At 54.6% G+C, this 27,431-nt stretch overlaps 3 protein-coding genes across 5 annotated transcripts; 1 reads left to right on the forward strand and 2 right to left on the reverse strand.

The window, feature by feature from the left end:
- Window positions 1–10: 10 nt before the first annotated feature.
- On the forward strand, window positions 11–2,790 carry CDCA3 (cell division cycle associated 3). The gene is made up of 5 exons (XM_087756752.1): window positions 11–147; window positions 223–352; window positions 446–634; window positions 1,855–1,976; window positions 2,380–2,790. The coding sequence occupies exons 1-5, from the start codon at window positions 34–36 to the stop codon at window positions 2,518–2,520; spliced, it is 696 nt and encodes a 231-aa protein (XP_087612878.1). The 5' UTR covers window positions 11–33; the 3' UTR covers window positions 2,521–2,790.
- Window positions 2,791–4,204: 1,414 nt separating this feature from the next.
- On the reverse strand, window positions 4,205–9,287 carry GNB3 (G protein subunit beta 3). Of its 2 annotated transcripts, XM_009476221.2 has the most exons (9): window positions 9,186–9,287; window positions 8,592–8,630; window positions 8,313–8,419; window positions 8,138–8,201; window positions 7,859–8,021; window positions 7,691–7,757; window positions 6,628–6,829; window positions 5,259–5,475; window positions 4,205–4,411 (listed from the first exon to the last, which is right to left on the reverse strand). In XM_009476221.2, exons 1-9 carry the CDS (start codon window positions 9,240–9,242, stop codon window positions 4,305–4,307), a joined length of 1,023 nt encoding a protein of 340 aa, XP_009474496.1. In that variant the 5' UTR covers window positions 9,243–9,287; the 3' UTR covers window positions 4,205–4,304. The 2 variants fall into 2 exon arrangements, with proteins under 2 accessions (XP_009474496.1, XP_087612876.1); XM_087756750.1 differs by lacking the exon at window positions 9,186–9,287 and having other exon boundaries at window positions 8,592–8,766.
- Window positions 9,288–15,177: 5,890 nt separating this feature from the next.
- On the reverse strand, window positions 15,178–26,244 carry P3H3 (prolyl 3-hydroxylase 3). 2 transcript variants are annotated; one of them, XM_087757007.1, is made up of 16 exons: window positions 25,770–26,244; window positions 25,373–25,525; window positions 24,458–24,647; window positions 24,199–24,330; window positions 23,160–23,293; window positions 22,781–22,870; window positions 22,382–22,434; window positions 22,136–22,194; window positions 21,715–21,921; window positions 20,843–20,967; window positions 20,623–20,718; window positions 19,508–19,658; window positions 19,217–19,334; window positions 16,729–16,804; window positions 16,170–16,310; window positions 15,178–15,873 (listed from the first exon to the last, which is right to left on the reverse strand). In XM_087757007.1, the coding sequence occupies exons 1-16, from the start codon at window positions 26,184–26,186 to the stop codon at window positions 15,667–15,669; spliced, it is 2,349 nt and encodes a 782-aa protein (XP_087613133.1). In that variant the 5' UTR covers window positions 26,187–26,244; the 3' UTR covers window positions 15,178–15,666. The 2 variants fall into 2 exon arrangements, with proteins under 2 accessions (XP_087613133.1, XP_009474499.2); XM_009476224.2 differs by lacking the exon at window positions 21,715–21,921 and having other exon boundaries at window positions 25,770–26,242.
- Between the last annotated feature and the right edge of the window lie 1,187 nt (window positions 26,245–27,431).

A 27,431-nucleotide genomic window follows, 5' to 3' on the forward strand; every position in this document is an offset into this window, starting at 1 on the left:
GCGGGGCAGCAGCGCGGCTCGGCCCCCGCCGCCATGGGGGTCTCCGGTAGCGCCCCGGCCACCCCCGCCGCCCCCCGCCACAAGCACCTGGCGCACCTCCGCGACCCCCGCTCCCCCAGCGCCGGCATCCTGCGCACCCCCATCGAGGTAGGAGCCCGCCCGCCGCCCCCCCTGCCCCCCGCACCCCCCGGCCCGCCGCCCCCACGCCTGCCCTCTCCGTAGGTGGCGAGCTCCCCGGCGGCCAGCCCTCAGCCCGGCCCCGCCGAACCGGCGGCGGGCACCAGCCAGGACCGGGACCCGCGTTCACCCACGCCCGGCATCTCCCGCACGCCCATGAGAGCCGTGTCGAGTGGTGAGTGAGGCCGCCCCGGGTGGGTGGGTGGGGGGCTGCCCGGCCCGGCGGCTCACCCCGTCCTCCCTCCCTCCCTCCTTCCCTCCCCGGCAGACAGCGTGGACCGCCTGGTGAAGCAGCTCAGCGAGGCCTTCGGGACCGAGGCCACGGCCCAGCGGAGCTCCCCGCCCTCCGGTGGCCCGGAGGCTGCCGCCCCCCCGGAGGAAGCGGCGGAGAGGCCGCCCTCCCCCAGCACGGCCCCGGCTCGGCCAGCCCGCCCCGCCGGGCCCGGCTTCTCCTCGGGTAAGTGCTCGGTGTGGGGGTGAGGCAGCTACGGCTCCATGGGCCCCGGGGAGCGGCCCCTCGGCGGGGTGAGCGGGTGCGGGCTCCCGGCACCCTCCGGCCCGTGAGGCTCCTCCAGGCTCGTTTGCTGACAGAGGCCTCGTCCGTCTCCCGCCACCTCGGGTAGCCTGGCCTCGGGGCTCTGCAGGTGGGCAGCCCCTGTGGGGGCTCTTCTTGCGTCGGTCAGGTATCGAAAAATGATGTTTGCAATCTGTGGTCAAAATCAAGAGGTCAATGTGCCTCTCTGAGAGGTAAATGTCAGCTCCGCTCCTCTCCGAGACAGGTCTGTCCTCGCAGAGGCCTGGCCACAGGGACCTTGCGGTTTCTCCTTGGGAAGAGCTGGGGAGCGAGGGCGGGAGGACAGAGGGGCGCCGAGGGTCTTTAATGGAGACCGTCCTTCAGAAAGCCCCGTGCTGAGCGTTCCTCCTATGAGGAGAGGCTGAGAGCTGGGACTCTTCAGCCTGGAGAAGAGAAGGCTCAGGGGGGATCTTATAAAAGTGTATAAATACCTGAAGGGAGGGTATAAGGAATGGAGAGCCAGGCTCTTTTCAGTGGGGCCTGGGGACAGGACCGGAGGCAACGGGCACAAACTGGAACATAGGAGGCTCCATCTGAAACAGCCTCAAGCTGCGCCAGGGCAGGTTTAGGTTGGATATTAGGAAAAACTTCTTCCCCAAAAGGGCTGTCAGGCCCTGGCCCAGGCTGCCCAGGGCAGGGGCTGAGTCCCCATCCCTGGAGGGATTTAAAAGCCGGGGAGATGTGGTGCTGAGGGACATGGTTTAGCGGTGGGCTTGGCAGTTCTGGGTTAACAGTTGGACTCAATGATCTTAAAGGTCTTTTCCAACCTAAGTGATTCTATGACCATCAGGAAACACTTTTCTTCTCTGTGAGGATGACTGAGCACTGGAGCAGGTTGCCCAGAGAGGTTGCAGTCTCCATTCTTGGAGATATTCAAAAGCCATCTGGGCAACTGGCTCTAGGTGGCCCTGTTGGAGCGGGGGGTTGGACCAGAGGTCCCTTCCAACCCCAACCTTTCTGTGAACCCTTCACCTGGAAGTCCTTGGGTTAACAGTCTTTGCTGTGCAGGCAAGCAAGCTAGACTGTAAAGGCCAGGAGGCATTTAAAATCCAGGACCCACTAGCCTTGTTGCCGTCGACTGACGTGCTTCCTTCTGTCACTAGGGAGCAAGCCTGTAAGACGCAAGACCAACAACAAAATCATGGCAACACCTGGTGGAACCGGCCGCTCTCCCCTCAGCATCCTACAAGATGATAATTCCCCCAGTGCTCCTGCCCCTCGCCAGGTAAAGCTTAGTGAGTCGTCCTGTGGGAGGGAGAATGGGCTGAAAAGAACCCCCAAAATCCTTCAATTTCTGTATTTTGTAGGGCCCCAGTTTGGAACTGTGGCCTCCTAGGCCTGTAGAGCCTGGTGACCTCATAAGTATTTTCCTGTGGGTCAGTCTTGTCCCTAGGTGCCTCCAAGGCTTCTTCAACGGCTGTGTCTTTGGCCTTACCATGATATTGCCTGTTTCGGTGCATCCTTTTTCTCTTTAGGCTGTAGAAAGAGGTCTGTCACTCTTAGACGTTATCGCAAGAGGGCCAAAGCTGAATGGCCTCAAAATGGGTGATGTGTTCCACCGAGAATTAACTAACCCTCCGTTAACTTGTGTTTTACACTGTATGTTTGGGGTTTTTTGATTTCTCCAGGGTAAGAGGCACGTGTTGGGAGAGAACCTCGGGGAGAAGAAGGAGGTAACGGTGGATCTGAGCAGGAGCCTCAAATCTGGGAACTGTGCTTGGAGTAACTTGGACAAAGAGAACCAACAGTGTCCTTTTGTGGAGAACTAGAGATTTCCTTTCCCAGGATCTTGCTGTAACTTGCCTCTACGTTTTGAGAGGCTCCTAGGGGTGAGAAATCCTGCAACAGGCTGAAACTCCAGGTTTGTGGTCACTCTTCTCACCTGTCCCTGTTGGGGAAAGGGGAAAGAGCTCACTCTCTCTCTCCTAGCTTTGCGTGTCTTATGTACAGTACAGGCGTTGGCTCTTCTGTTGTGTATCAGCTGTATTGACTTACTGTAGAGTTCTTATCTGTAGCAAATAAATTTGTATTAAACCTTTGACTGTATCTATGTCCTGCTAGGACAGTAGGAGTCCCTTGCTTGCCTAGCGCGATGTTTTCTTTAGGGACAAGGATTCAGGAACGAATAGCTCAGCCTTCCATTAGCCCTAAACCTCTGTCTCCTGACTGTAATGTGCCACCATAGAGCTGGGCTGAGAAGGGTCTGACCTTGAACTTAGGTGCTACAGAGTGCGTCGGGGATTGGCAGCTCTGTGCAGGAGACCGATGTATGTAGTGTATGTACTAACACACACAGAGGACTGTAGCCAATTGCAAGGGTCTGGCATGAGGGCGAGATCCAAAATAGGATGAGATAGCGTTGTGCGTTAATATCTTGACCTTCTGTTGATAAGATGCTACACCTTGTTGACCTTCAACTGTCCCTAGCAGAGCCTTGGGACCCTGGAATGTGGCTATGAGCCAACAAGTGGAATAGGGGCTGAATACAACAGCTGTGTCCTGTAGTTGAGCTCTGATCCCCAAGTTTTGCAAGGATGCAGTTTCAGCTCTCTAGCCCAACTCTAGGGCAGCAAGCCTTGGCACTAGCAGCCTCTTCTCTACTCAAATAGAGGTGGGGAACACCATCCCCTGGGGACTTTGAGCTGGAGCGAGGCCTGTGGATGAGGTCTTCTCTGGATGGGGTCAGTGGGCAGTGTTCACAGGAGGAGAGATGTTTGCAGGTAGCTCGTAGCAATGCTGGAAAGAACACAGCCTGCAGCGCTTATGTGAGCTTTCTTTATTAGCCTAGGCTATGATGATCTAGAACAGACTTGAAAACAGGGGCTGATGCCTACTGGTTAGACAGGGTCACCACACAACGCAGGAGTGAGGCAAAAAGAGAAGGAACAGCAAGAAGCAGACAATAAATAAGAAGAAATATAATATTCCTTGGTATTCAGGCAGGTCTGAGGGCTACCTTTCCCCCATTTATGCATAGATAAAACTTGAGCTAAGTCTTCCCTGATGGAAAATGAGCCCAATTGACACTACCTTTTTGTTTGATGTCATGTGACAGAAATCTCAAACCCAGTACATCTCTGAGGCTGTCTGCAGGGATCTAGGACAGCTGCACAGAGAAGCTAGGTAGAGTTAAATCAGGGACAGAGCTTAGCCTGGGCCGGAGCTGTTGCATGAGGGGTCCTCTGAAGGATGGGTGTCAACGTGGGTAGAGGTGTTTGAAGGAAGACGCAGGGTGTCCGAACTGTACTGTAAAGTCCTGAGACATAACCAACAGTGGTTTGCAGGTCTTCAAGCCTGCATGAGGCTGGAAACTGCCGGGCCTGTTTAGAGGTGGAGAGGAGGGCCAGTGTGTGTGCTCCTGCTCCCCAGCTCCTCCTGCTCCCCAACCTCTCCTTTCCCTTTCACTCTGGGAGACCCCTACAAGTGACCTGTGTCTAGAGACAAGCGGGAGTGGTAGGTAGGCGTTTCTGTTGTGGTCAGCTGACGATGCTGTTTGCATGGGCTTGGGCTGCGGGCCGTGCTTCCGCTGCTCTTTCCCTCTCTGCTGCCGTCCTCAGTTCCAAATCTTGAGGAAGCTGTCCCAGGAGCCGGTGGCAACGGCCATGCCGTCTGCTGTCACCCCCAGGCAGCTCACTCTGTTGTCATGGCCAGAAAGGATTCCTACGGGGAGAAAGAAGAGAGGTCGGGAAAAGAAACGGGGCCTGGGAGAGATGAAGGGGTTGACCACGCTGAGGACACTCATCATAGGCTGTGTACCTACACCCCTGCGTATCACGATGGCTGTTCCCGCGCAACGTGTTACGGTCAGTATGTGGCTAATAAGAAAAAAACGTGCAGGAGAACACTAGTGCGTGGGGGACAACCACCACCCATGGGGACTGGCCAAAGAGCAACGTGCTTGGGAAGGTCTGGCTAGCTGAATCCTCATACAACTGCTTTCACCCTGGAGCGATAGCAGGACTAAGAAAGGATGGCGTCCTTGATAAGACTGAGAAATAGCAATGCCGTTGGTGGGCTGCGTTGTCAATTTTCAGAGGCTAGGGGCCACATCTGAAAGAAAAATGGCACTTGGGGTGTATCCTGTGTATGAGCATCACAGAGCATCCAAAGATGTTGGATGGAAGCCCAGATCTGTGCCCAGCTCAGTGCCTGGCCACCAAGAGGCACTGTGAGTAGCTGGAACTGGCAAACGGCAAAGAGAGGAGAAAGTAGGAAATACTACTGGTGCTTGTGAGCAGTTTTAGCTAACAGGCACCTTAATGCTCTTTTACCCCTGGAAATAATGTTGTTTAAAGCTTTGACTTCCTTAACATTAAAAACAATCGCTCTTCTACACAAAAGATAGTTGTACTACTTATGGTGTGCTCCTTAAGTGCGAGGAAGCTTTGTTGGGTTTCAGTCAGTATGGGATGTGTCCCTTTTAGAAAAAATAAGGACCTTTTCCTTGCCTTGGTAGGGACAGAAGACCTTGCAGGGAATGGGAGAGGGACCTCCAGGAGCCACTCACCCACACGCTCTGCTTTCAGGGAGTCCCAGATGTTGCAGTTGAAGTCGTCGTATCCAGCAAGCAAGAGGCGCCCGCTGCGGGAGAAGGCGACTGATGTGATTCCGCAGATGATGCTCTCGTGAGAGTACACGATGAGCTCCTGGTCTGCCCGGAGGTCAAAGAGACGGCAGGTGGCATCATCTGAGCCGGTGCAGATGGCTTCACCGTTAGGGAAGAACTGAGGAGGGCACACACCAGATTTTTAATCAGGCTGTGCCTTACAGATCTCCTCGACATCTTCACCTCCCTGCTAACCACGGAGGTAGGAAAACCCAGTGGGACAAGACACTGGATCGTAAAAGTTGAGTCTGCTGGAGGGTGAGACTGATGCTTCTCCTAAGACCAAGTGGCCCCCTTCCACTTCAAGAAAACCAATGGCCGAGGGGCTAGAGCTATTGCAAGACGTCCCAGTGCTTGAGGAAGGATTATCGTCTCTAACGCTAGCTGTTGGCTCAGGGTTTGACAAGTGTTCACCCAATATCCCCCAGATGGGGTCTGGCATGGTTCAGCGCTACGAGAGCCTTCCTCTGTCTGATCCTCACAGCCCAGCCTTCTCATACACACTCCTTTTGTGTGTCCTCGCTCTGAGGAGCAAAAAAGGGGACACACCTCAGGAGTAGGTGTGGCAGAAAGCCATATCGCTGGCAGGGGAGCCATGGGAGAGGTGAGAAAGGCTGTACTAATTTGATGTCAGTGGAGGGTGTCTCAAGCAGCAGACATTGCAGGAAGCTGGGAGATCATTTGGTTAGCGGAAAGGGATTAAACTGACAAGTTTCTTGTCCTGTCACCTCTAGGGCTTTGGTTCGAATCCTTGCCTCTGAGAGGGATACTTGCCCCCAAATGTCTGACCTGCCTCCTGTGAAGATTTCATCTTCAGATGATCTCCCTGTGGTCCCAAGTGACCACCTCTGCTGTCTAGAGCTGACCCTCAGCCGAGCTAGGTATTCCTGCTGCCTCACTCGTGTTTTGTGCCGGGGCTCCTGGAGCATGCCTGAACTTTTGTCACGGTTAACACACGTTAACTGTGTTAGGGTGCTGAGCTCCACAGACCACGGCGTGCTGGCTGGGTCCAAGCAGCGCTCTGAGAACGGCTGTCAGACCTAGCTGCTTTGGTGCCCCGGTGCCTGGGAAGAGCCAGCCTCCAAACTTCAGCGAACTCAGGCCCTCCCTGCTTTAGGCTGGATCATGGGGCCAAGGTCCCCTGAGACCCTTGTTGCCCACATGACTGTGACAGCTTCTTTCACCCAACCTTGTCCCAAGACCCTATTTCAGAGGTGCTCCGCCCTCCCTTTTCCTTGCCTCCCCACCATCGTGCGGACGGCATACATACGCAGATGGCGTTGATATCGGACTCGTGCCCTGAGAAGGTCTGACGGCAGGTGCCCTCCCGCACGTCCCACAGTTTGGCAGTAGCGTCACAGGCCCCAGAGATGAAGAGTTTGAAGTCTGGGGAGACGGCCAAGCTCATACAGTCTCCGGTGTGACCCAGGAACACAGTCTTCTGTTGCCCCGTCTCAATGTCCCAGAGCGCGCTGCAGGAGAGGAGAGAACTTCTGAGAGCCAACCCAGGCAGAACAGATCTACGGCTGGGGTGAAGAGCTGTCTTGCTCTCAAAGGAAAGGAGGGAAGCCACGGGCCTGGCTACAGCATAGGAAAATGGGTGAGGGTATCACTGGAGTCAGCTGTCCACAACAGGAGACAGCTTCACAGCTGCTGCTGGTCATACCTTTGCCAAAGCAGCGTTAGATTAAGACCTGAAAAGCATTAGATTAAGACCTGAAAAAGGTCTACTGTATCCACACTCGTAGGATGCACGGGCCGTGTTCACTGGGCTCCCACACTACAGCCAGGCGAACAAGCCCCGTGTAACCTTGATCTCTGATGGAAGCGCCACATCCTGACTCAACCTCGGTCAAGAGGTTCTTCCAAAGCAGATGTTGGGATGGGGTGGGGGTGAATAAAGACAGGGCACTGCTCGGAGTCACAGCACAGTGAGACCTGAGAGCCAGGAACCAAAGGACCCAGGCACTGGCTTTGTAGGTGTCCCTTGCACAGACTTGAAGTGGAGCGTGTCTGTGGCCTTCACATAAATTTACGATGTTTTGTGTCCTGGGATAGACGACATTGTGTTTTGTGAGAGCTGACGACACGGTCCCTACTGCTTCACCAATAGATCTGCATCTTGACCTGACCTCAACCGGGAAAAGAAGTACCTGTTCTGCCAAGGAAGAATGGATCTGGTTTCCTAAAGTGTCTGCGTGGCTTCCCTGTGTAGGAGCAATTCGTCGTTAGATAGTGGACTGCTGCAGAGCAAAAGGACTGCGCTTGCTGGTGTGAGCTGTGCCTCTCAGAGCCAGAAGTCATGTCACTAGGACGCAGAAGGTAACACTCACCATGTGGTATCTCCAGAGCTAGTCACAATATTGTTGTCATCAAGAAATCGGCAGCAGGAGAGGTAACCTGGGAAGGGGGAACAGGGAAACGTGAGAAACGGGGCAGGGCTAGAAGAGCGAGGTTTGGAAGCAGAGGGCACCCAGGTTGCAGGCAGGCAGCGCACACACCTGTATGGGCTGAGAGCTCCCTGCTCACTTTGACGTTGCCTTCACGAGTCTTGAGGTTGTAGATGGAGCACATGTTGTCAAGGCCTCCACAGGCCACAAAATTGCCTGAGGGGGCATAGGCACAGGTCATGACCCAAGAAGAACGCAAAGGGATGGCATGAACCTGGGAGGACAAGAAACCACGTCGGGATTCCGGCAGCAGAGAGAGTAGGGCAAGGGCACCAGCTCCGAGGGGATCCACTCCAGCATCCCTGTTTGCTGCGGCCATCTGACTCCTACCTTGTTAGTTGTGTATGTGTCCCACACAATCAGTTTCCCATCTTGTGAGGCACTGACCAGAAGTCTGTGGGAGAGGAACAAGATCATGTTAGTAGTTCTCTTCCCATCGGAGCCTTCTTGCCCTTCACACCCATGTGCTGCCCTGAACCCAGCAGATCAGCAGCATCTCTCTCACTTGGAGTCCGTGGACCAGTGCATGGCGTAGATCTTGGCCAGGTGCCCACGCAGGGTCCTTCGGGTCCGCATCTGAATGCGGCCAACAACCTCCACTCCAGACACAATCTGGGGAAAGAGGCGGGGGGAGAAAAAGGATTAATCTTGGACTGGCAGGAGCTGTACTGCTCCCCACATCTCTGCCTCCTAACTCTGCTTCCCAACTGGAGAGCCTCCCCCTTGGCATGGTGCTAGCTGGCCCCCGCACACACTCACCTGCCCAGCCAGCCCTGCCCCTTACCTGAGCAAGCGTTGTGTCTGCGCAGGCTTTCCGGGCATCCTGGAGAAGAGACAAGAGCAGATGAGACAGAAAAAAGCCGTGTGATGAAGGCAATGACATGTGAAATTTAAGGGCATAGCCTGGGAGCTGCTAGAGGTAGGAACTGTGGGTTTTCTGTGTTTGGATTGTGGCCAGCACAGGGGGATCCTGGTCTGTGACCAGAGCACCACGGCACCAGTCGAACATCAGGAAGGTGAGCCAAAAGCTACTCAGCATCCAGTTCCCCATGCTACACCCTTTCCATGGATCCTCCCCCCTGGCAAAACACCAGCTGCCTCGTGGACAGCGGAGGTCCTGGGGACACGCTACGCTCTCTGCCCCCCTGCAGACACGATGCCCGTGGCCACTTCCTTCTCACCGTTGTAGAGTCCCCTCTTCTCTCCCCCTCTTCCCCCCACCGTGCTATGGAGATCTCCGTTAGGCTGTGCAGAACTGCAGAGGGCTCCAAGGATATAGATGGAGAAAGCTCAACTCCAAGTTGTGGCTGAGGAGGAGAACTTGGACACAGGGGGGTAGACACTCTCTCAGCAGTTTCATGACTGTTGCCAGCATTACCGCAATCTGCTTCTTCAGCTGCTCAGCCTCCTGCTTCATCTGTTCCATTTCCCCCATCTTTCTGACCTAGAGGCGGCTCCTCCACTGGGGCAGCCTTGGTTCTGGGGAGACAAATCAAAGGAGAGAGGTGTGAGGTAGAAAGGGCACTGACTGCTCAGTTATGCAAATGTAGGCATCGCCGGTAAGGGCTTAGCAACCATTTCTTGGCTGAACGATTGGTAATGTCGTGCTGTATCTGGTCAAAGCCCTTAGCATTTGGAAAGTTTGTACTGGGCCTGCTCAAAGGTCCATTTGGTCTTGTATCCTGCTAACACGTACGCTGGGAAGCTGAAGACCTCCAGAACCTCTTACTGAGGTTCTGGCTGCACTTTTCCCCTCACCTCTTTATTTATAACCTCCCCATTCCAGGTCCTACCAAGTCCTGGGTCCTCTTCATCAGCTTCTCCCTGTCCATGGCCAAGCCATTCATCTCAGCTCCAGGAGGAGAAAACTTGATGGAGGGAGCCCAGTGGCTACTCCCTATCATTTGTCCTCGGCAAAGCATCACCAGTCAGTGCCCACCAGCAATTTGACCACCAAAGAAATCTGGAGGCTGTTGAGGTGCTCTGTCAGAGTTCCCTTCTAGTTTCCCATCCAAAAAGAAAAAAAAAAAAAAAAGGTGGATACCTAGGGAATGATCTAATCATAAGCAGATAGTGGTATTTCTCCTAGCCCCAGCTTTTCATTGAGTTCCGAAGCTAGAGGCAGCATTACTGTATGCAAGTTCTCGATGACTTTTTCTTCTATGCGTTTGTCTACACACTTTTTGTATCCGTGCTGAAATTTAGCATCCTCCGTGGTGAGGACTTCCACAGCTTCGTGGCACGCTCTGCAAAGAAGTTCCTGCTTCTGTTACTCCCGAATGGTGCTAGTTCCACGTGGTGGTACCTAGCTTTTGAGTTGGAAGAATCAGCAAATAACTGGTGCCTATTCACCTCAGCATCACTTGGGTTTTTTTATAGATCTTTGTCTTATCTGTCTTCATCCATCTCTTTTGCAGACTGCAGAGCACACTTAGTCATTCCTCCCAGGTAAGCTTTTACATCCCATTACCTCTGTTGTCCTCTAAGCCCTTTTCAGATGTTTACAGAGTATAGATGCTATGTTTTTGCAGAGAGGGCAATGAACCAGAACTGTAATCCACATTCAAGATCCAGGTGCACCATATGATAATACAGCATCTCTGGTTTGGTCTCTCTTTCTTGTTACGGGCACTTAAAACTTCATCAGTGGTTCTAGCATTTCCCAGTCTTGTAGACAAATCTGGTCTTTATTGCTTCAATCTTTCTCCTGGGTAGGTATGAGTGTCCAGATGTGCTCCAGGTGTTCTTCATCATTAGAACCAGAGCTTTGCCCAAGCCCAAGAAATGCTCCAGCAGTACCTGCAGAATTTCTCCTTCTAGTCCTTGTGAGCCACATCGCCTCCGTTCCCCTTGTGGCCTGTTGCCTGAAGGCCTTGTTTCTTCCAGCCAACGAGGTTTTGGGTCCTTCCATGCCAGGTTGCTCTCTTGCTGTGGGCAAGCACAGGCAGATAGCTCCCGAGTCCCGCCTTTGCTCGCTGCTTTGTAGAGCTCTTTGAGTTTCCCTCCAGAATCCCTTTCCCTGAACGTCTCTGTGGTTTTCCTTTGATCTCCCAGGCACATCCCCCTTATCTTGTGGGGTTTGCCCCTCAGCTTTGGTGCACAGTCGAGCTGCAGAGCCTGTGTCCAGCTCTGGTTGCTGCCTCCCAGCCCACCAAGTGGCAAACCTGAACTTCCAGCCACCCTTCCAGCCCTACCACTGTGGTCCACGCCTTCCCCTTTCTCGGTTTTCCCCAGGACTAATCCTACGTCCCCTCCATCAACCGTAAGTGTTAGATTGACTTTGCCTGCTGGGCCACCTCTTCCCTCTCTACTCTCTCCTTCCAGTCTCCTCTGCTTGGTCCCCAAGGCCTGGCCTCCCCGTGGTAATCCCTTCCTAGAGCTTCTCCCAGCTGGAACAGCGCTGGCTGTCATTTCACAGACCGTTGGCCATCTGAGATCATCATCCAGCCACCCGCCCTAATCTATTTTTGCAAACTTCTGCTTTTGCCCACCCAGACCTGCATGGAGGTGGGAGCCTTGTTCGCTTTTCCTCCCATTTTCTGCCCCAGGTGAAGCTGCCTCCACGTGTCCTCCCCACCACCCATCGGCTCCCCAGTCTTGCATCTCTCCTGCTTTTTTACCATCCCCTTCTCTTCCCTGGGTGTTTCTTTCTCAACGCTGGCACAGGAGAGCCGGTTCACGGGCGCCTGCTTTGTCAGGTTGCACAACCAGATGAGGGGCTTTCGGAGCTGGCAGGCAGATCAAAGGGCAGGGGCAGGGTGTCGAGGATGGAAAAAAAAGGGCTAAATATAGAGAAGGTGCAGCTCAGGTTCAGGACTCTGTCCAAACCTTTAAATCCCTTTCAGAGAAGGCTCTAAATGAAGTTGGGAATTGTTCTCAGTCTCAGAAGGACAAGGAGCCACAGATGAGTGATAATAATAGCTCCAGCTTCGCCTGTCGCCTCCACCCGTCACGTCCCAGTGCAATTTGTGGAGAGTGAGGTACTTGGTCCCCAGCAGAGTGCGGCTGCCTCCCAGGAGGCCCATGGCGGCGTGCAAAAGAGCAGCTCATGACGGTCGTGTAAATTTAGGCTGGGACATGGGGGAACAACAGGGGAAAGGGGAATGGAGTCTGGAGTCTGGCCAAGGCACGTTCCTGCCATGACCAGCGGGACCTTAGGGATGCACATTCCTTGTGGATCTGCGGATCAGCTCGCGGTTGCTCACGGTAGCTGCCCAGCCTGGTTTTAGTGGGAAAGGCTTCTAAATGGTGCACGTTCGGTGCTTTCTGGAAGTAAGGGCTCTTTCTGGTGGATGCTAAGCAGTAGAGGAAACAAAGTCCTTGGGTACCTTTGAAAAAGCAATTCACCACCACCCCCCAGCACTGCAAAGAGCTGCTGACAGCAGGACCTTGGCACCAGCACTGGTCCAGTGCCTCCTACAAGCATCACCGAGGAGAGCAGCACAGCCAAACAGAGCCTGGGCTTAGCCAATTCACGCCAGCCCTCTTCTGAGCTCTGCCTTGGCTGTGCTCATCCAGTTCGGAGTTACTGGCTTTTGAAACCACGTTTCATTTCTTCTGCTCTCCAACGTGACAGTTTTTCCCCCTCCTGCCTTTTCTGACAAACTTGCCAGAGGCACCTGCTGTAGTACGCCTGTCTGTGGGCAACCAGACCCATCCTGAGTCCTTGGGGGCCTGCTCGTAGCAGACCAAACGCCTCTACTGCGGCGTGAGGCTGAGGGGGGTCTGGAATCATCCACCCTCTGCCTTTTGCTGCCACGCCATGACGTTTCAGGGCAGCGGCTACCTCCCTCGCACCGTGCCACGGCGGGGGCCCAGCCTGCGCCCCAGGGGCCGTCCTGCCCAGCCACCTGCATCACTCCCTTGTGCGGATCGGGGCGCAAGTGATGGGTGGGAAGAAAGGGGAGGTGAACTCCCTTATTTCCTATCCTCTGGGTAGCTTTCCCCGCACTGGGGAGGGAGTGCTCCCTCCGGGATGCTGGGAGAGGGCTGGAAATAGAAAAGGGAAAGGTGCAGGAGCGATGCCTGAGTATTAATAGACAGCATCCCTGGGGCTCTGTGTAATCCCTGGCTGGCCTCGCACGCTCGCCCTGGTGACCCTGGGCTCCTTGCAGAGCCGGATACAGAGATGATCCCCCTCTCCTGGGATGGAGATCAAAGGCCAGGGCAGAATTACCCTGCTCTGCTCCTCGCTTTCTGAGGGCTCCTTCTCCATCCAGAAAAGCAGGCAGCTGCAAAGCGGTGAGCGCAGGGGCGCACCGGGAGCGCGGGACCGTGTAACAAGTGCCAGGTCCCTCAGGGGAGGCGTTACCCTCCTGTTCCAGTCTGGAAACTGGTGAGATTTACCTGCCAAGGGGAGACCAAGCAACCCCATCCCAATGCAAACCCCCTCATCATCGTAAAGACATCTCAGCGCTAACCCCAACTCCTTCCCCACCGTGATCTTCCCTCCCACATCCTCAGATGCCATCAGCCCGCGTACAAAAACTCCCCACAGCGTCACACCAAGAAACCCGGGGTCCCAAGGGCCAGGCTCACCAAGGTGACCTCAGGCACCACAAGAAGGTGGCATCCTTACCGGGATCTGTAGAGTGAGGTGGGTTGCAGTCCCCCCTGGATGGGACCCTCACAGCCTGCGTCCCCTGCTGAGAATGGCTCCCCGCCGGCCAGAAGCCCCTTGTCCTTGTCCGGTCTCTCCAGTCAGTCCTGCCCGTCCACCCGGCGAGTGCCTTGCTCCCTCTCTGCTCCTCAGCCTCTCCCAGGACTGATCTCCCCATGGGGAGCTGGAAGGCTGTGGCCGGGAGGGGTTGGGGGAGGGCTGATTCCAGGAGCAGCGTCAGGCAAATTAAATCAGACACCAGAGACTTGGGGAAAATCGGATTGGGACGTAATGCAAAGCAGGTGGATGGGGAGGGGTGAAAAGAGAGAGTAGCATGCTGCTCCTGAAGGGGAAGAAACCATCACAGGCGGATTTGACTACCTCTGTTTATATCAGCAACAAACTAATAAAGTGAAGATTAGCCGGAACAGGCTAGGATTATCAGCCACTGGGGCAGGGCTTGCTGCTCCTCACAGTCCACAGGAATTCCCATTTTCCCGGGGACAGCGTGCCACTCGCGTCCCGGGCAGGGTGGGAAGAGGGATGGTGCCACCCACGGTGGCCCTGCCAAGGGAAAACCCGTGGCGAGGCTGGGGGTCGCACCCTCTCCGGGCAGCAAACTGGGCTCCGCGTGGGGAAAACAGAACTGGGCACAGGGGCCAGGGGTGGCAAAAGATTTGGTGGCGTGCCTTTTGGCAGCCACTTTAGCGGGATGCTGTGAGGGGATTATCTTGGCCTCAATCTCTTTTAATCTCTCCTGCGGCTTTGGCCCAAGCCCGAGATAAATACCTTTTAACGGATCTCATCTGACGTCAGGAGGCCATCAGTCTAATCACCCAAGCCACCTTTGGGCAAAGCAAGCCAGAGATACGGACGCTGGCCCCTCACCCTCCAACACGTCCCTGTCAAGCGGGAGCCATCCAGTGCCCCCGCAGAAGTCATCGGGACGGACATGCGAGTGCTAGGATGTGACGGACCTCCTGCCAGGGAGAGGGAATTTGAAAGGCACACATCAAATTATCTTTTTCCTGGGACACTGGGAAGGACGGGAGGCAAAAAGGGATACTGGTGCAGGTCTCCCAAGCTTGCATGTTAAGGACGCGCCGGGATTCAGGCTGAGGAAAGGCTTCCCTTTCCACGGAGCAGGGGCTCTGTGCCAACAGCATCACCCACCCACCTCTCCCACCACCGGCCCTGGCCCTACAGATTTCTTCCAGCTGAACCGTAGTTGGGGGTCTCCACGCACAACTCTCATCACGGCCTGTGTATGTCATGACCACAGATTGATCTCTGGCTCTGATGCTTCCCAGGAAAAGGGTCACTGCTCTTTTTCATATTTCATATCCACCCCATTCAATTCCTGTTTGGCTACAATATAATCCCATCTCGGGACACTAATCCCCTGGGCAGTGACAGCAGATTGTCTTCGTATCAGGGTGGAAAATGATAAGACAAAATACCTCTTCTGCTTTCAGGGGCAATTTGGTGCATGGAACGGGGGGAAAAAAAAAAAAGGAAGAGAGGCCTTGCTGCAGGGAAACGTGAGCGTACAGTGTTTTTCCTTAAAGGCACTCCCCACCCTTTCCAGTCATGGCAGAGCTGACTTTTTCTCTTGCTCTCCCTTATTGGAAGTAGCTGGCATCTGGGTAAATACTTTGTTTTCTTTCACTGAGGGCTCAATCTCCTTCCACTATTTGTTAATTAAATTTCCATCAGCAATGAGCGTGTATGCCTCCCTCCTGGCGTACAGACTGAAGCTCCCACCAACATCTCTGTCCAGCATTTTGCTTTTATTCCATATATTCAGAGCCCCTCACCTTCCCTCTCTCAGACCACTTGTGAGTTTCTGGAGTTTGTAGGTACCTAGGAAATTCAGAGGCTTCTGTTTTGAGTTCCTGAATGTGAGACAGCCCTTGCTCGAAGACCCCAGGCTCCTCCTCCCCCTCTCGGATTTGCCCCTGGATGACCAAGAAGCTGGCACCAAGAGGAGCGGGGTGAGGAGACCCTGCCTTCTTACTTCTGAGTGACACAAACACGTCGGTGAGGCAGTGAAGAAAGTTCCTGGTGTCACTGACTTTAATACTCTGTCCCTGCTCCCGTTTTTCAGCTGCTGAGATGTCACAGAGAAGAAAGCTGCATCCCTCCCCATCGCTACGGCTCTAGCATGCTAATACACTGCTCCAGGCCTCTGCGGTCCCGGTGCTACCAAGACCTGCCAGGCCACGGTGCGTGCCAGTCCTGCCCCCAGGGCCCCGCATACTCAGAACTCATCTCTGGCCCGCAGCTCCTTGGGCTGCTGTGTCCTGTCTGAGCCAGGTTTGTGTCTCCGGCTCGTGGGCCTGGTGCTGCCGCTGGGAACGGGAAGCTCCGAGGAGGATCTGCCGCCGTGATCAGCCCCCTGACGTTCTTCTCCATCAGGCTGCTCCACAGCCCTCTGCTCCATCAGCTCCTCTGCCTTCACCCGCTCCTGCAGCCACAGAAACAGGGATGATGTGAACCCCTCCCTGCTAGGGTCTTCGCCCGGCTCGCAGGGGCTGACAAGACACATCTTGCCTTTGCCACATCCATCCAACCCCCCCAGAGCCCGTTCTCTCTTGCGGGACCCATCACAGGCCGGCCCCTCCACCAGATAACCTTGTCAGAGGACAACCCCCAGCTGCTGCACTAGGCCCTGCCCCACGAGAAAGCCCACAAGCCATTCCTCAGAGGGATTTGATCTAGCTCAGAGGTACTCGTATCCATTTCTCCAGCGTGCTCCTTTACCTGCTCAGCATGCTCCCGGGAGTGTGTGTACCAGAGAGCAATGGCGCAGCGCCTGCCGCGGCTCACTGCCCACACGCCATGGGGGTTCTCCTTGCCAGAGCTGAAGGCTACCAGCCTCCCGCACTTCGGATGCACCTCAGCCTGCCAGGAGAGAGAAGAGACAATGAAGCCAGCAGCCCCCTGCTCTGGGGTATACGGTCGTTGTACAGAGGTAAGGTTGCCTCTGGGAACGTGGAAGAGCAGAGATCCACTAGGCATCCACTGCCAGTCTGTGAGCAAGACAGACCTTGGGGAGCAGAGAGAATCAAAGGGACAACCCACAGCACAGACACCCACAGACTGCAAGAGCCTGGAACATCTCAGCTAGAAAGGAGTTAACCTCTCCTCTGTCCGAGATTTGCCTCAATTTGCCTTTAGCTGTCCCCATTTGAATCTGCCACAGCACCGGCACCGGATTGTTTTTGGAGCGGTGGGATCCAATAGCCAACTAATGTCCTCCTGCCCAGACTAAGTCTCACCCTCAGTCCTCCCTCCTTCTTTTGGCCAGTCCCAGACTTACTGTGACAGTCACAGTGTCCATTTCAGTGAAGAAAAGGCCCCCACCTTGGAAGTCATCATTGAGGTAGAGAATGCCACTGTGGACAAAAAGAAAGAGGACCTATGGAGGGTGAAGCTCATTCCTCCCAGGTGCTTCCCCACGCTCCTCGTCACAGGAGGCTGTGGCACCTGAATGATCCCACACGTTCAAAAAGTGACTAGACCAGTTAACATTTGGGCATGTTAAATACGGCAGTGCCTAATTCAGGGGATTCCTCAAGCTGCCAGCCACAGAAGGCTAGGAGAGTATGCCAGGGAGTTAGATCTACGTGCTTGTCCTCGTTTGTTTTTTTTTTTTTTTTCTTTAATCCCCTGCAGCCTGCATCTGTGGCACTGCTGTGACAACACCCTGGACTAGACAGACCTTGGTTCTGACCTGGCATGACATGATGTTTTAAGACTGGAAATAATTCGAAGCCTGGAAGAGGAGACCGATCAGCAAAGAAAGTCATGTCTTGAGAGTCAAGGAATTTCAGGGGAGCATAAGAATGGTCAAAAAGAGGCTTAGTGCATGCAGAAAAGAAAATGAAAACAACAAATTGCTTCACTAGTGTTAGACAAAAAGGGAAGTAATGAGGCCACTGTGCAGTGCAGGTGAGACCACAGTCAACTAGGCGAAAGAATGAACCACAAACTACTCGAGTTCCTCTTGGCATTCCAATTAAGCTGATAGAAAACGTCAGAGGAGCAAGAGAGGGACAGGGAGAAAGAAATCGAAATCAACACTGCGGCTGCTGAAGCAAAACATTAAGGGCAGCGAGAGGATTACCAACCCTGAAACCCAGGAAGTTATAGCTCTTCTGCCATAGGGTTTTAATAAGACCGTGAAGTCAGGGTGGTAACATGACTGGAGAAAAGCAAGGATAGCTCTCGCACGCATGAAGGGGCAGGAGGGTAGGGATAACGGTTGAAGCATAAACAGGCCCGTTCGCCTGACCTCAGTAGTCTGCAGGGCTTTAGGTTCCATTTCTGAGGAGAAGGATAATTGAAGGACAAGAGGTAAACGCGAAACGGTCTTAGAACGGGGGTACTAAAAGCAGACTGGGCTAGCCACGCAATCTTTGACAAAACAGTCGATTTGCAAGGGAAAGAGAACAACGCTCGATCTCAGCAGTTCGGACTCCGGTAAAAGCACTGAGAATGGTGCCGCTAGAGAAATTACTAATGAACACCGAGAAGGTGAAGGAGAGCACGTGAACAGCACACAGCGACTAGCGTACCACCGGCACCGAAAGGAGCACTGTTTGCCTGGAGGAGGATCGCCGGGGCCTCTTGGACCCCTGGGCCCAATCCTGTTCAATCGTTTCATTAATAACCATAGCACAAATACACAGAAGAGATCCGGGAAGTCTGGAGCACAGGGACCTCTTTCAAAAGGACGCTGGAAGAGCGAGCTCAGGCCTTGTAGGTTCGTTGGTCAATCACAGTTCACTCTGCGAGAGGACAGGAATACTCCTGGAAATAGCTCAGTGGCATAGAAGATATTTTAGGAAGATATTTTAGCACACATTCAAGTAGAAGCCAGAGAAGCCCACTACCCCGGGAGGAGTGAGGTGACAGGACAGCTTTCCCACAAGAGGGACAGAGATCTAACCGGTTACATGACAGAGCCTGCTAACTTTACAATCGGCCTATACTAAGTCAACACCTACATCAGCAGGGAAACGGACTCAGTGATACTGGAATTCCCTCTAAGTCCCACATCCTTACCATAGGCTGCTCAGCCAAGATTTCTGCTCTGGGTACAGCTACCGCTCAAAGAAAAGGCAAATAAGATATCTGGATGCCCAGGGATGGGATGGTAAATAGGAGGAATCAATTGTAGTGAACTGCCTTCATTTGGCCGCAGCGTGCAACAATTGCCACCATCTTTAAAATACATTTCAGGTTCTTTCACAGACGAGTAACAAAACCTGCCACAGGCTGGAGAAAAACTCTCACATGGAACGGAAAAACCTAACACAAAGTATTGGCGGTGGATCTTGAGAGAGATGAACAGAGAGAATAGTCACCAAAGTACACTGACTGCTCAAAGAAAGGAAACGAAGGAGCTTGGTTCTCCCTCTCCTGTAATGCACGGAAGACTGTGAAAGACAGAACTTGATTAGAAGAAACAGACTGTCATAAGGGCTGGCAGTGGACTGTAGTGGTAGACCCACAAGACAACAATTTGATAACATGTCCGTGCAGCCTCCCAGCCTGGTTCTGCTCTCCATTAATGCTGGCTGGGAGGAGGGAGAAAGGGCAGATCTTCTTCCCAGCCTAGGGAAGGTGTTTCACACCTCGTTCTGAAGCCACCGATACGGCCTTCTGCCTGATGCTACAGTCCTGGCTGGCTTTGAGCCAACAACCCATCACCTGGTTTCTATAAGCTGAGCTCATCCTCTGATGGGGCCGGGGAGATGTTCTGATCTCCACATGATCTAATGCAGGTCCCCTTCTTCTCTTACCTGTAGTCCCTGTACACGTAGGCAGGTGGTTCTTTCCAGCACTCTTGCCCCTCAGGATCCAAGAGGCAATTATCAGCGTGGACAGGATGACTGAGATCCATGCGACCTTCCTGTTCCTCTGAAAAGGGAAGTTACAAAAAAGAACAGGGGCATTTTCAGTTGCAAGGGAGAATAAGGCAGAGCGAAAGGGACACAGTGAGAGCAAAGGAGAGAGAGTCTCCTGAGGGCACATGGCTGGGGCTGAGGAGACTCTCCAGGACACAGGGACTAGCAGGGTGAAAGATTCTTTACCGTCTACAGCCGTGCGGCACACAAGGTGTGTGAATGAGAAATGGAGTTTCTTTCCGGGAGTAAAATAGGACTCTATGATTTTCCGCGATTTCTCACTGGCCTGCAGAAGCAATTTGGCGTCTCTCCAGTCCACGTCCCCATTCTGGGCCAGCTACGAGTGAAAAACAAGCCTGTTAGAATACTTACATACAAAGATACTCTAAGAAATGATACACGTACAGAATACAGAAGAGACCTGTGTCACACATGTACGAAAATAACGTGCTTTCTCATGTAAATATAAGTCAGGAGTACACCTGTACAGCACAGCAATTCTTTCCTTCTACTCAGCACATGAAGCCACATCTGGAACGCAGCATCATTTTGGGTCCCCCAGTACACAAGGGACACTGGCAAACTGGAGCGAGTCTTCAGTGAAGGGTCTTAAAATGGCATCAGTGTTGGAGCACATGACTTGGAAGCTGAAAGAGCTGGGTTTCTTCAGCCTAGAGAAGGCCAAAGGAGGATCTAATTACAGTCTCCTATCACCTAAAAGGGGGTTACAGAGAAGATGGAGACAGTCTCTTCTCAGAGGGAAACACTGAAAAGACAAGAGGCAACAGGCAAAAGCTGCAGCAAGGGAAATTTTGGTTAGATACGAAGAAAGACTTCATCCTCCCAAGAGTGGTACAGCACTGAAACAGGTGCCCAGAGAGGCTGGGGAATCTCCACCCTTGGAGACGTTCAGGACTTGCCCGCGCAAAGCCTTGAGGGATCTCATCTAGCTTTGGAATTAGCCATGCTGTGAGCAGGGGGTCAGACTAGAGATCTCCAGAGGCTCCTTCCACCTTAATTTATTCTCCAATTCTAAGCTAAGCATGTCTGTAAGACTACCGCACAGGGACAAGTAGCAATCCCGAAAGAAAAGGAGAGAAAGCATTTGTCAAGCCCTCCATGTACAACGTGCCTAAACACGATCGTGGAGCAACAGGGTCAGAGGAGACCGCACATGTGCTTGTGAGGAAGATAACACACCCACGACCCCATCCGGAGCGCACTTCACAGAGAAAAACGCTCGGGTGGCGAACACTCTTTCTGGACAATCAAGGTGGTGGCAGACTCACAGAGCCACGTACCTGCATGGCCTTCAAAACGGTTAACCCTTCAAATCTCTCATGTGGGGTGTGAGGCGACCGCCTTGCCCGGTAGCCGTCTCCTGCTTCAACTGCTGCCTGGAATAGAAGGATACGGATGACAGACATTAGGCTGCCATCTCTCCTCCATGGAAACACTACAACCCTGCCTGCTGAGGAGGAAAGAACACATACAGGAGCCCCTACAAGACCCAGGCCTCACCTTTGTCAGCCGGAGAAGGTCCTTACACTCAGACTCCGTCAGCACTCTGTCGAACACAACCCTCTGGGTACCATTCATCCGGCGGGAATCCATCGTGACAGCAATACCCTCAAAAGGCAAAGGACCTGTCAAAAAGCAAGTACAGATAGGCATGAGCGAGCTTTGGACAAGAAGCCCTCAGCCACCAACCCCCAGCCTGGATAAGGAAGTGGAGAGACACTATACGTTCTCTGAGAAGACAGGACAGTTCCCCAGAAGGGCCCATCCCTCGCAGACCTGGGCCACGTGCACCCCTCACATGCTTCAGGGGAACCAGAGCATCAGCTGGGGAAGCTGGCCTACAGTGAGTGCTTCAGGAGCCAGCAGAAACTTGGGGCTTGCTGGGAGAGCAGCAGGGAGCTGGGGAAAGTTGAGTGCACTGTGGATCGCAGCAGCAGAACAGGTCCAGCCTACTGGGGCGAGGCTCTGGAGAAAAGAAGCAGGTAAACACCTCCATCAACCCTCCTTTCGAGCACACATCTTATCCCAGAATGATCTCCAGTGAAGCTTTCTACTTTCTTCAGCCCCAAAGAGAAGCAATGGGTATTAGTCGGTGATTTGATCTTTTGATCTTTGGCCTTTTTTTCCCCCCCCTCTGACCTCTGGATGGTCAGGAATGCCAAGGCACTCAGGCCCTCAGAATGATCTGCTCTCCCATCTGTCACAGCAAAGAACCACCTGGGGTCACTTCAAGCAAAGACTCTACGCCCTGCAAGAGGCTGTGTGTCCACACATAAGAATAGAGGACCAGCGAGAACACGGGACTCTGCACAGCAGCCTATAGCGTTCAGCCACAAATCATTTCGACTTGTGTTTTTCAGGGAAAGACTTGCCCAAGCCGAATAGTCCGTTTCCAGTTTCCATTCCCCCTGCCTCTCTCTTTGTCCCCTTCAGAAAAATGTTGTTTGAAGTTGGGCTGGTGGAGTTGAACCAGGTTTGGTGTAGACACTCCTGCCACACTGAACATCTGCATGTCCACAGGCTTGGCACATATTCAGGCACCACTGCTCTCAGCTTCTCCAGCCACAGTGCTCTTTGAGCTGCCATCCCAGAGATGTACGCAGTGAGATTTTGCAAGGTTACACATGCATCAAAGAGGGAGAAAAGAAACAGTGAGAAGACTTGCTGAGCCATTCGAGTCAGTCTGCATCTATGCTAGCATTCAAATGTCTGAGGATGGAAGAAAAGACAGCACTTAGCCTGACTAAGCCTGGCTGACTGCATCCAAGTCCTTCTTCAAGCTCTTTTACTCACCCCTCTTCTCCCTCTCTTCCACATCCAGAGTTTCCTGCTTTTGCTTCTCCTGATCCTCTCTCGGGAGCAAGGGAAAAAACAGAGACCACGGCTGTCAGTACACAGAGCTATGCCTAAACCTTCTCTGCGGTAGCATTTCACACCCTTCCTGTTCCTGTTTTGCCCATTCCTCAGGATTACTGTTCCTTGTACCACCCTGCAGTCCAACCCACAGATTTCAGTCCTAGTCGACTTGGCCAACCTTACCTGTATTTCTCCTTTAGGCTTTCAGGCACCAGCTCATCTGGAGTCCAAAGATCCTGTAGGAACAAACGCAGACCATTCAGGACACAACAAACTTCTCCCACATTGGATCACGTCAAACAGCCAGTTCCTTGTCCCGCTTCTCCAGTGAGTATCAGACCGATGGTTCTGGCCTGCTTCTGATGACAGCCAGATGGGGCTAATGCATATGGTTACAGCAGCAATTTCAAACTAACTTCAGTCCTGGAGCAGTGGAAAGGCCTTAAAGATCCACCTCATAAGGACTTGGGGGTCCTTCTCATCAGCATCTGATCCTTTCTGGATCACGTGCTACAGAAGTGAATTCTGGCAACTGTCTTGGTGAAATCAGGGCAGGAAGATTAAGATGATACCGTTACTTACAGGGTCGTTAAACGTTCCTCCTAGATGCTCCACTGCATAATAAATCAACTTCTTCTCCATCAAAGATCTCTGCACGTAATGCTGAATACTCTAAGGAAGCAAAGAGGCTGTCAAACAACCACCCCACAACAGACAACCCCATCCCTGTCCAGGGCAGAAACCTGCCCCAACACACTGCTGTGCACTACAAAAGCCCGGTTCTGTCCTGAAGGGACCCTGCCTGGTACAGACTGTAAGTAAACTCAGGCTCCTGTTTCTTCAGTCCTGGGCTTGGCACATATCTGCAGTGAAACACGTTTCCCTTTTTGTCTCCTGGACTGTGATCCTGTCGTATGGAACAGGGGAGGGTCGAAAAGTACAGACCTGGGGTTGTAACTACCTCTCTGGCTGTGACAGCTGTGTCCTCTCCCAGTTCTGTGCGATACTGCTTCATTTTCTCCAACATTGGCTCATCCGTGGGATAGAAGAGCAAGTAGGAAGCAGCACATTCAGCAGCCAGTGCCTGGTTCCCAACTTGAGCAGGGAAAGAACAGAACAGATATGTCTCTGAAAGACTTGACGTTAGCAGCAAATCTGTATAGGCCAGCAGCACCCAACGCCCCGGTCAGGATCCGGCAGTAGGAGGCCTTACACCGAGTACACATCAGTCCCTGTCTAGTTAGGCCTCTACCCAACGATGGGCAGAGAATACAGGGAATGAGCCTGGTGAAGAACAGGCCCACTTTCAATACCTATTGGGAGCTTGTTCAGAGGAGATGGAGAAAAAATAAGTATATATTTGGAAGAATAGACGGTCCCACCTCCCTCAGCCAACAGACATGATGAGGGGTCTGGAGGCTTCTTTGAGATACAAGTTTTACCAATGGTCTGACAGAGGAGATGAGAGACCGTTGGGTCAGCGTGGGAAGGAGCAGAGGTATCCAAGAGCTGGGGGATGTGTGAAAGTGACAGGGTGACAGGATGACCAATGTCATGACAGGCCACCAGTTCAGTGGGGCAGGCAGGGCTGACTCCGAAGGAACACCACAGTTGAGATGAGATGCATGCGCACGCCCTAGATAGGAAGCGGGGGCCTGGTCTGGAGCCACGTACTGACAAGGAAGGTATAAAATACACAGCGGACAGTTGGAGCAAGGACTTGGAATAATGGAGAGCGCTGGAGGAAACAAGTGGGAACAGCCGCACGTTACAGAAGCTGCACAAAGAGACTGAAGTGGACCACAAGGGACCAAGGGACCACAAGGTGGCCACAGGCTTGAGCAAGAGAAGAGAGGTTCTGGGAAGAGGCAGAAGAGGGGAGAGAGAGGTAGAGCTCAGGTCAGTGTGCCACTTCTCCCCATGACATGCCGCCCTCCAAGTCCAGAGGCAAAGGGCAAGTTTAGGGGTGCCACAGCATGACCCGCTGTGACTCCGCTCACCTTGATCGTAGGCAAACTGCAGTAAATCAAGATGAGAGGGTATGAAATCTTCCGTGGCAGAAATCCGTCCCGGCTTTGTGGCAATTTCAAGGACGCACTGCTGTCTACACTTCAAAACCTGAATATAATGGGCTGCAAGAGAGAGGAGCAAGAAAGGCAGTAGCTCACACTTCTTCCAGACAGGAGAGCTGGGAAATGGGGCTTGTCCAGTATGGAGAGCATGGCCTTCCTACCCAGCCCTCTGCGCCCCTAACGCTACCTGCAATGGCTTCATACAGGCCAGGTTGCATCTCCTCCTCCTCCTCGTCCTCATCCTCCCAAGGCCCTTCACACAGGGCACGACACTCTTCCAGTGCTGACAGTGCCTCTGTGAGTGACTCCTCCAGCTTGGCCGCAGCCTGCATGTACTCATCTGCATTGTAGTGCTGCACCCCAGCCTCATATGCTTCCTGCGAAGGACAGATCCAGGTCCCTCATCAGTGTGGGTGACACCAAAGGACGCCCTGAGACTCGGAGTCGCTCGCAGGATAGTGCTGACATCTAGGGGCCTGCCTGATCACGCACAGCCCACCACGCAGTGACAGCAAATCTTCTGGACTTAAGCCAAATACAATTCTCCAAGGCCCCGCAGCCTGCCGTAACTGTCAGCGGAAAGTCTCTGTGTCACACTTGCAAGCGTTTGTCTTCACCCTGAAGAGAAGGCTTCAGGGAGACCTTCTTGCAGCCTTTCAAATATAAACGGGGCTTATAAGAAAGACTGAGCTAGACTTCTGACCAAGGCCTGTAGTAACAGGACAAGGGGCAACGGTTTTAAAGGGAAAGAGGGTAGATTTAGCCTGGAGATAAGGAAGCCGTTTTTCACGATGAGGGTGGTGAGACACTGGAGCAGGCTGCCCAGAGAAGTTGTGGACGCCCCATCATTGGAACCGTTCAAGGTCAGACTGGACGGGGCTTTGAGCAACCCGATCGAGTGAAAGATGTCCCTGCCCATGGCAGGGGGGGGTTGGACTAGGCGATCTTTAAAGGTCCCTTCCAGCCTAAACCATTCTGTGATTCTATGTACAGGGACCCTGTCTCAAGCCATGACCCTTGCGTGGGAACAGATCAGAGTCCCAGACTGGTCCCTAGGACGGGATAAGAGCTGCCGATGCCTGGCTCTGCATCGCACCCTCACCCAGTGCGGCGTGGCCTCCAGGTCTCGGAAGTTGTCCGACTTCACCCCTGACATACGCCGGTACTTCTCTATGTCCTCCCGCATTTGGAGGTGCTGGGGGTTAGCGACGAAGAAGGTGTGAGCGGCGGAGACGGCCTGATCCAGCTTCTTCAGCTGTGGAGACAAGGCAGCGGCGCCCATCACGCTCCTGCGGGCCCCCTTCTCTTCGCACCCACCCCTCGCCCCGGCTGCTCCCCGCAGTCACCCTGCGCCGCCCCGACAGCCCCAGCCCCGGGCTGGCGAGCCCTTGCCCACCACCACCTTTCCGGTGGCCCTGCAGGAGAGCCCCCTGCCTCTGCTGACTGCCCGGGGGTGGCAACTCCCAACGCAAGCCCACCCCGGGGGGACCGGTCCCCACCTGGAAGAAGGCGACCTGCAGGTAGTTATAGGGCTCCCTCTGCTCGAAGTCCCGGCGGATGGTGTGGCTGGCTCGGTGGGCGGAGGGCGCGGCGCCCAACCGGTTCCCCAAGCAGTGCTGCAGGCAGTCGGCTCGCTGCAGCACCCGGCCGAAGAGGGCGGCCTCCCAGGGCCCGGCCCCCGGCGGCCCGCCGAGGAAGGCCGCCTCCCGGCGGCAGGCGGCACGGCAGGCGCGGCGGGCCGCCCGCAGCTCCGCGTAGCTGTGGAGGGCGCGCTGCAGCAGCTCGGCCGCCCGTCCCCAATCCCGGGCGAAGTACGCCCGCACCCCGTCGGCGTACAGCAGGTCGTAGGGGACCAGGCGGCCCGGCGACGTGGCGGCGGCGGCGGCGGCGAGGAGGAGGCAGAGGAGGGAGGCCATGGCCGAGCCGCCGGGGAGGAGAAGGAGGAGGAGAGGGGCTCCGGCGCGGGCAGGCCTCCTGGCGGGCCCCGGGCTAGGCCCACCCAGGGGGCCGGGCCGGGCGGGCCGGCGGGCGGTGCCGGGCCGGGGCCGCGGTGGACGGGCAGCTCGGCCTCCAGGTGAGGGAGCGGGCGGCTGGCGGGGGCCAGGCCCCGCCGTCCCCACGTCGCTCGGCGGGAGCGGGTCCTTGCTGCGCCGGCCGAGGCCTGCCCGCCGCTTCGTGGGCGCCTGGAGCGGCCCGGTGCTGGTCCTGCGTGGGCCAGCAGAGCCCCGGCACCAGCTTGTCTGCCCTGGTCCTTCGTCCAGGCGCCCGCCAAGCATCGCCCGGCCCCGACCCTCCCTTTGGTACGGGGCACCCAGAGCCCTCCAACGAGGCGCCTCGTAAGAGGTTGTGGTTAATCTATCAGAACCCACGCCGGGGATGAGGCACGCTTTCACAGTTCATGGGGCCAGCAGGACCAGGGAGGTGATGGTGCCCCTGGGCTGGGCACTGGTGAGGCCGCCCCTCGAGTGCTGTGCTCAGCACTGGGCCCCTCACCCCAAGAAGGCCATGGAGGGGCTGGAGCGTGGCCAGAGCAGGGCAGCGAGGCTGGGGCAGGGGCTGGAGCCCAAGGCTGGGGAGGAGCGGCTGGGGGAGCTGGGGGGGCTCAGCCTGGAGAAGAGGAGGCTGAGGGGAGCCCTCATCGCTCTCTGCAACTGCCTGAAAGGAGGCTGGAGCCAGGGGGGGTCAGTCTCTTCTCCCAGGTAGCAAGCAATGGGACGAGAAGAAACAGCCTCAAGTTGCACCAGGGGAGGTTTAGGCTGGATATTGGGAAGAATTTCTTCCCCAAAAGGGCTGTCAGGCCCTGGCACAGGCTGCCCAGGGAAATGGTTGAGTCCCCAGCCCTGGAGGTATTTAAAAGCTGGGGAGACGTGGTGCTTAGGGACGTGGTTTAGTGGTGGGCTTGGCAGTGCTGGGTTAACGGTTGGACTTGATGATCTTAAAGGTCTTTTCCAACCTAAATGATTCTATGATTCTATAGACCAAGTTCCATCACATGGAGAAGCCCTCTGGAGGTGAAGGGCTACCTGTCTCCCACAGCCCCTCTGACACAGCCAAACCCTTGGCCATGGCTGGAACTACAGCCAGCACCGGGCAGAATGTCCATCTCCCACACGCTACCTCTGCACCTCCCTTCCAAGAGTACTGCGTGGGGCAGGAACCTG

Source organism: Nipponia nippon, unplaced genomic scaffold (assembly GCF_047370975.1).
Source record: "Nipponia nippon isolate SJK-2023a ecotype South Korea unplaced genomic scaffold, ASM4737097v1 scaffold_2, whole genome shotgun sequence".
NCBI classification, from domain to species: Eukaryota; Metazoa; Chordata; class Aves; order Pelecaniformes; family Threskiornithidae; genus Nipponia; species Nipponia nippon.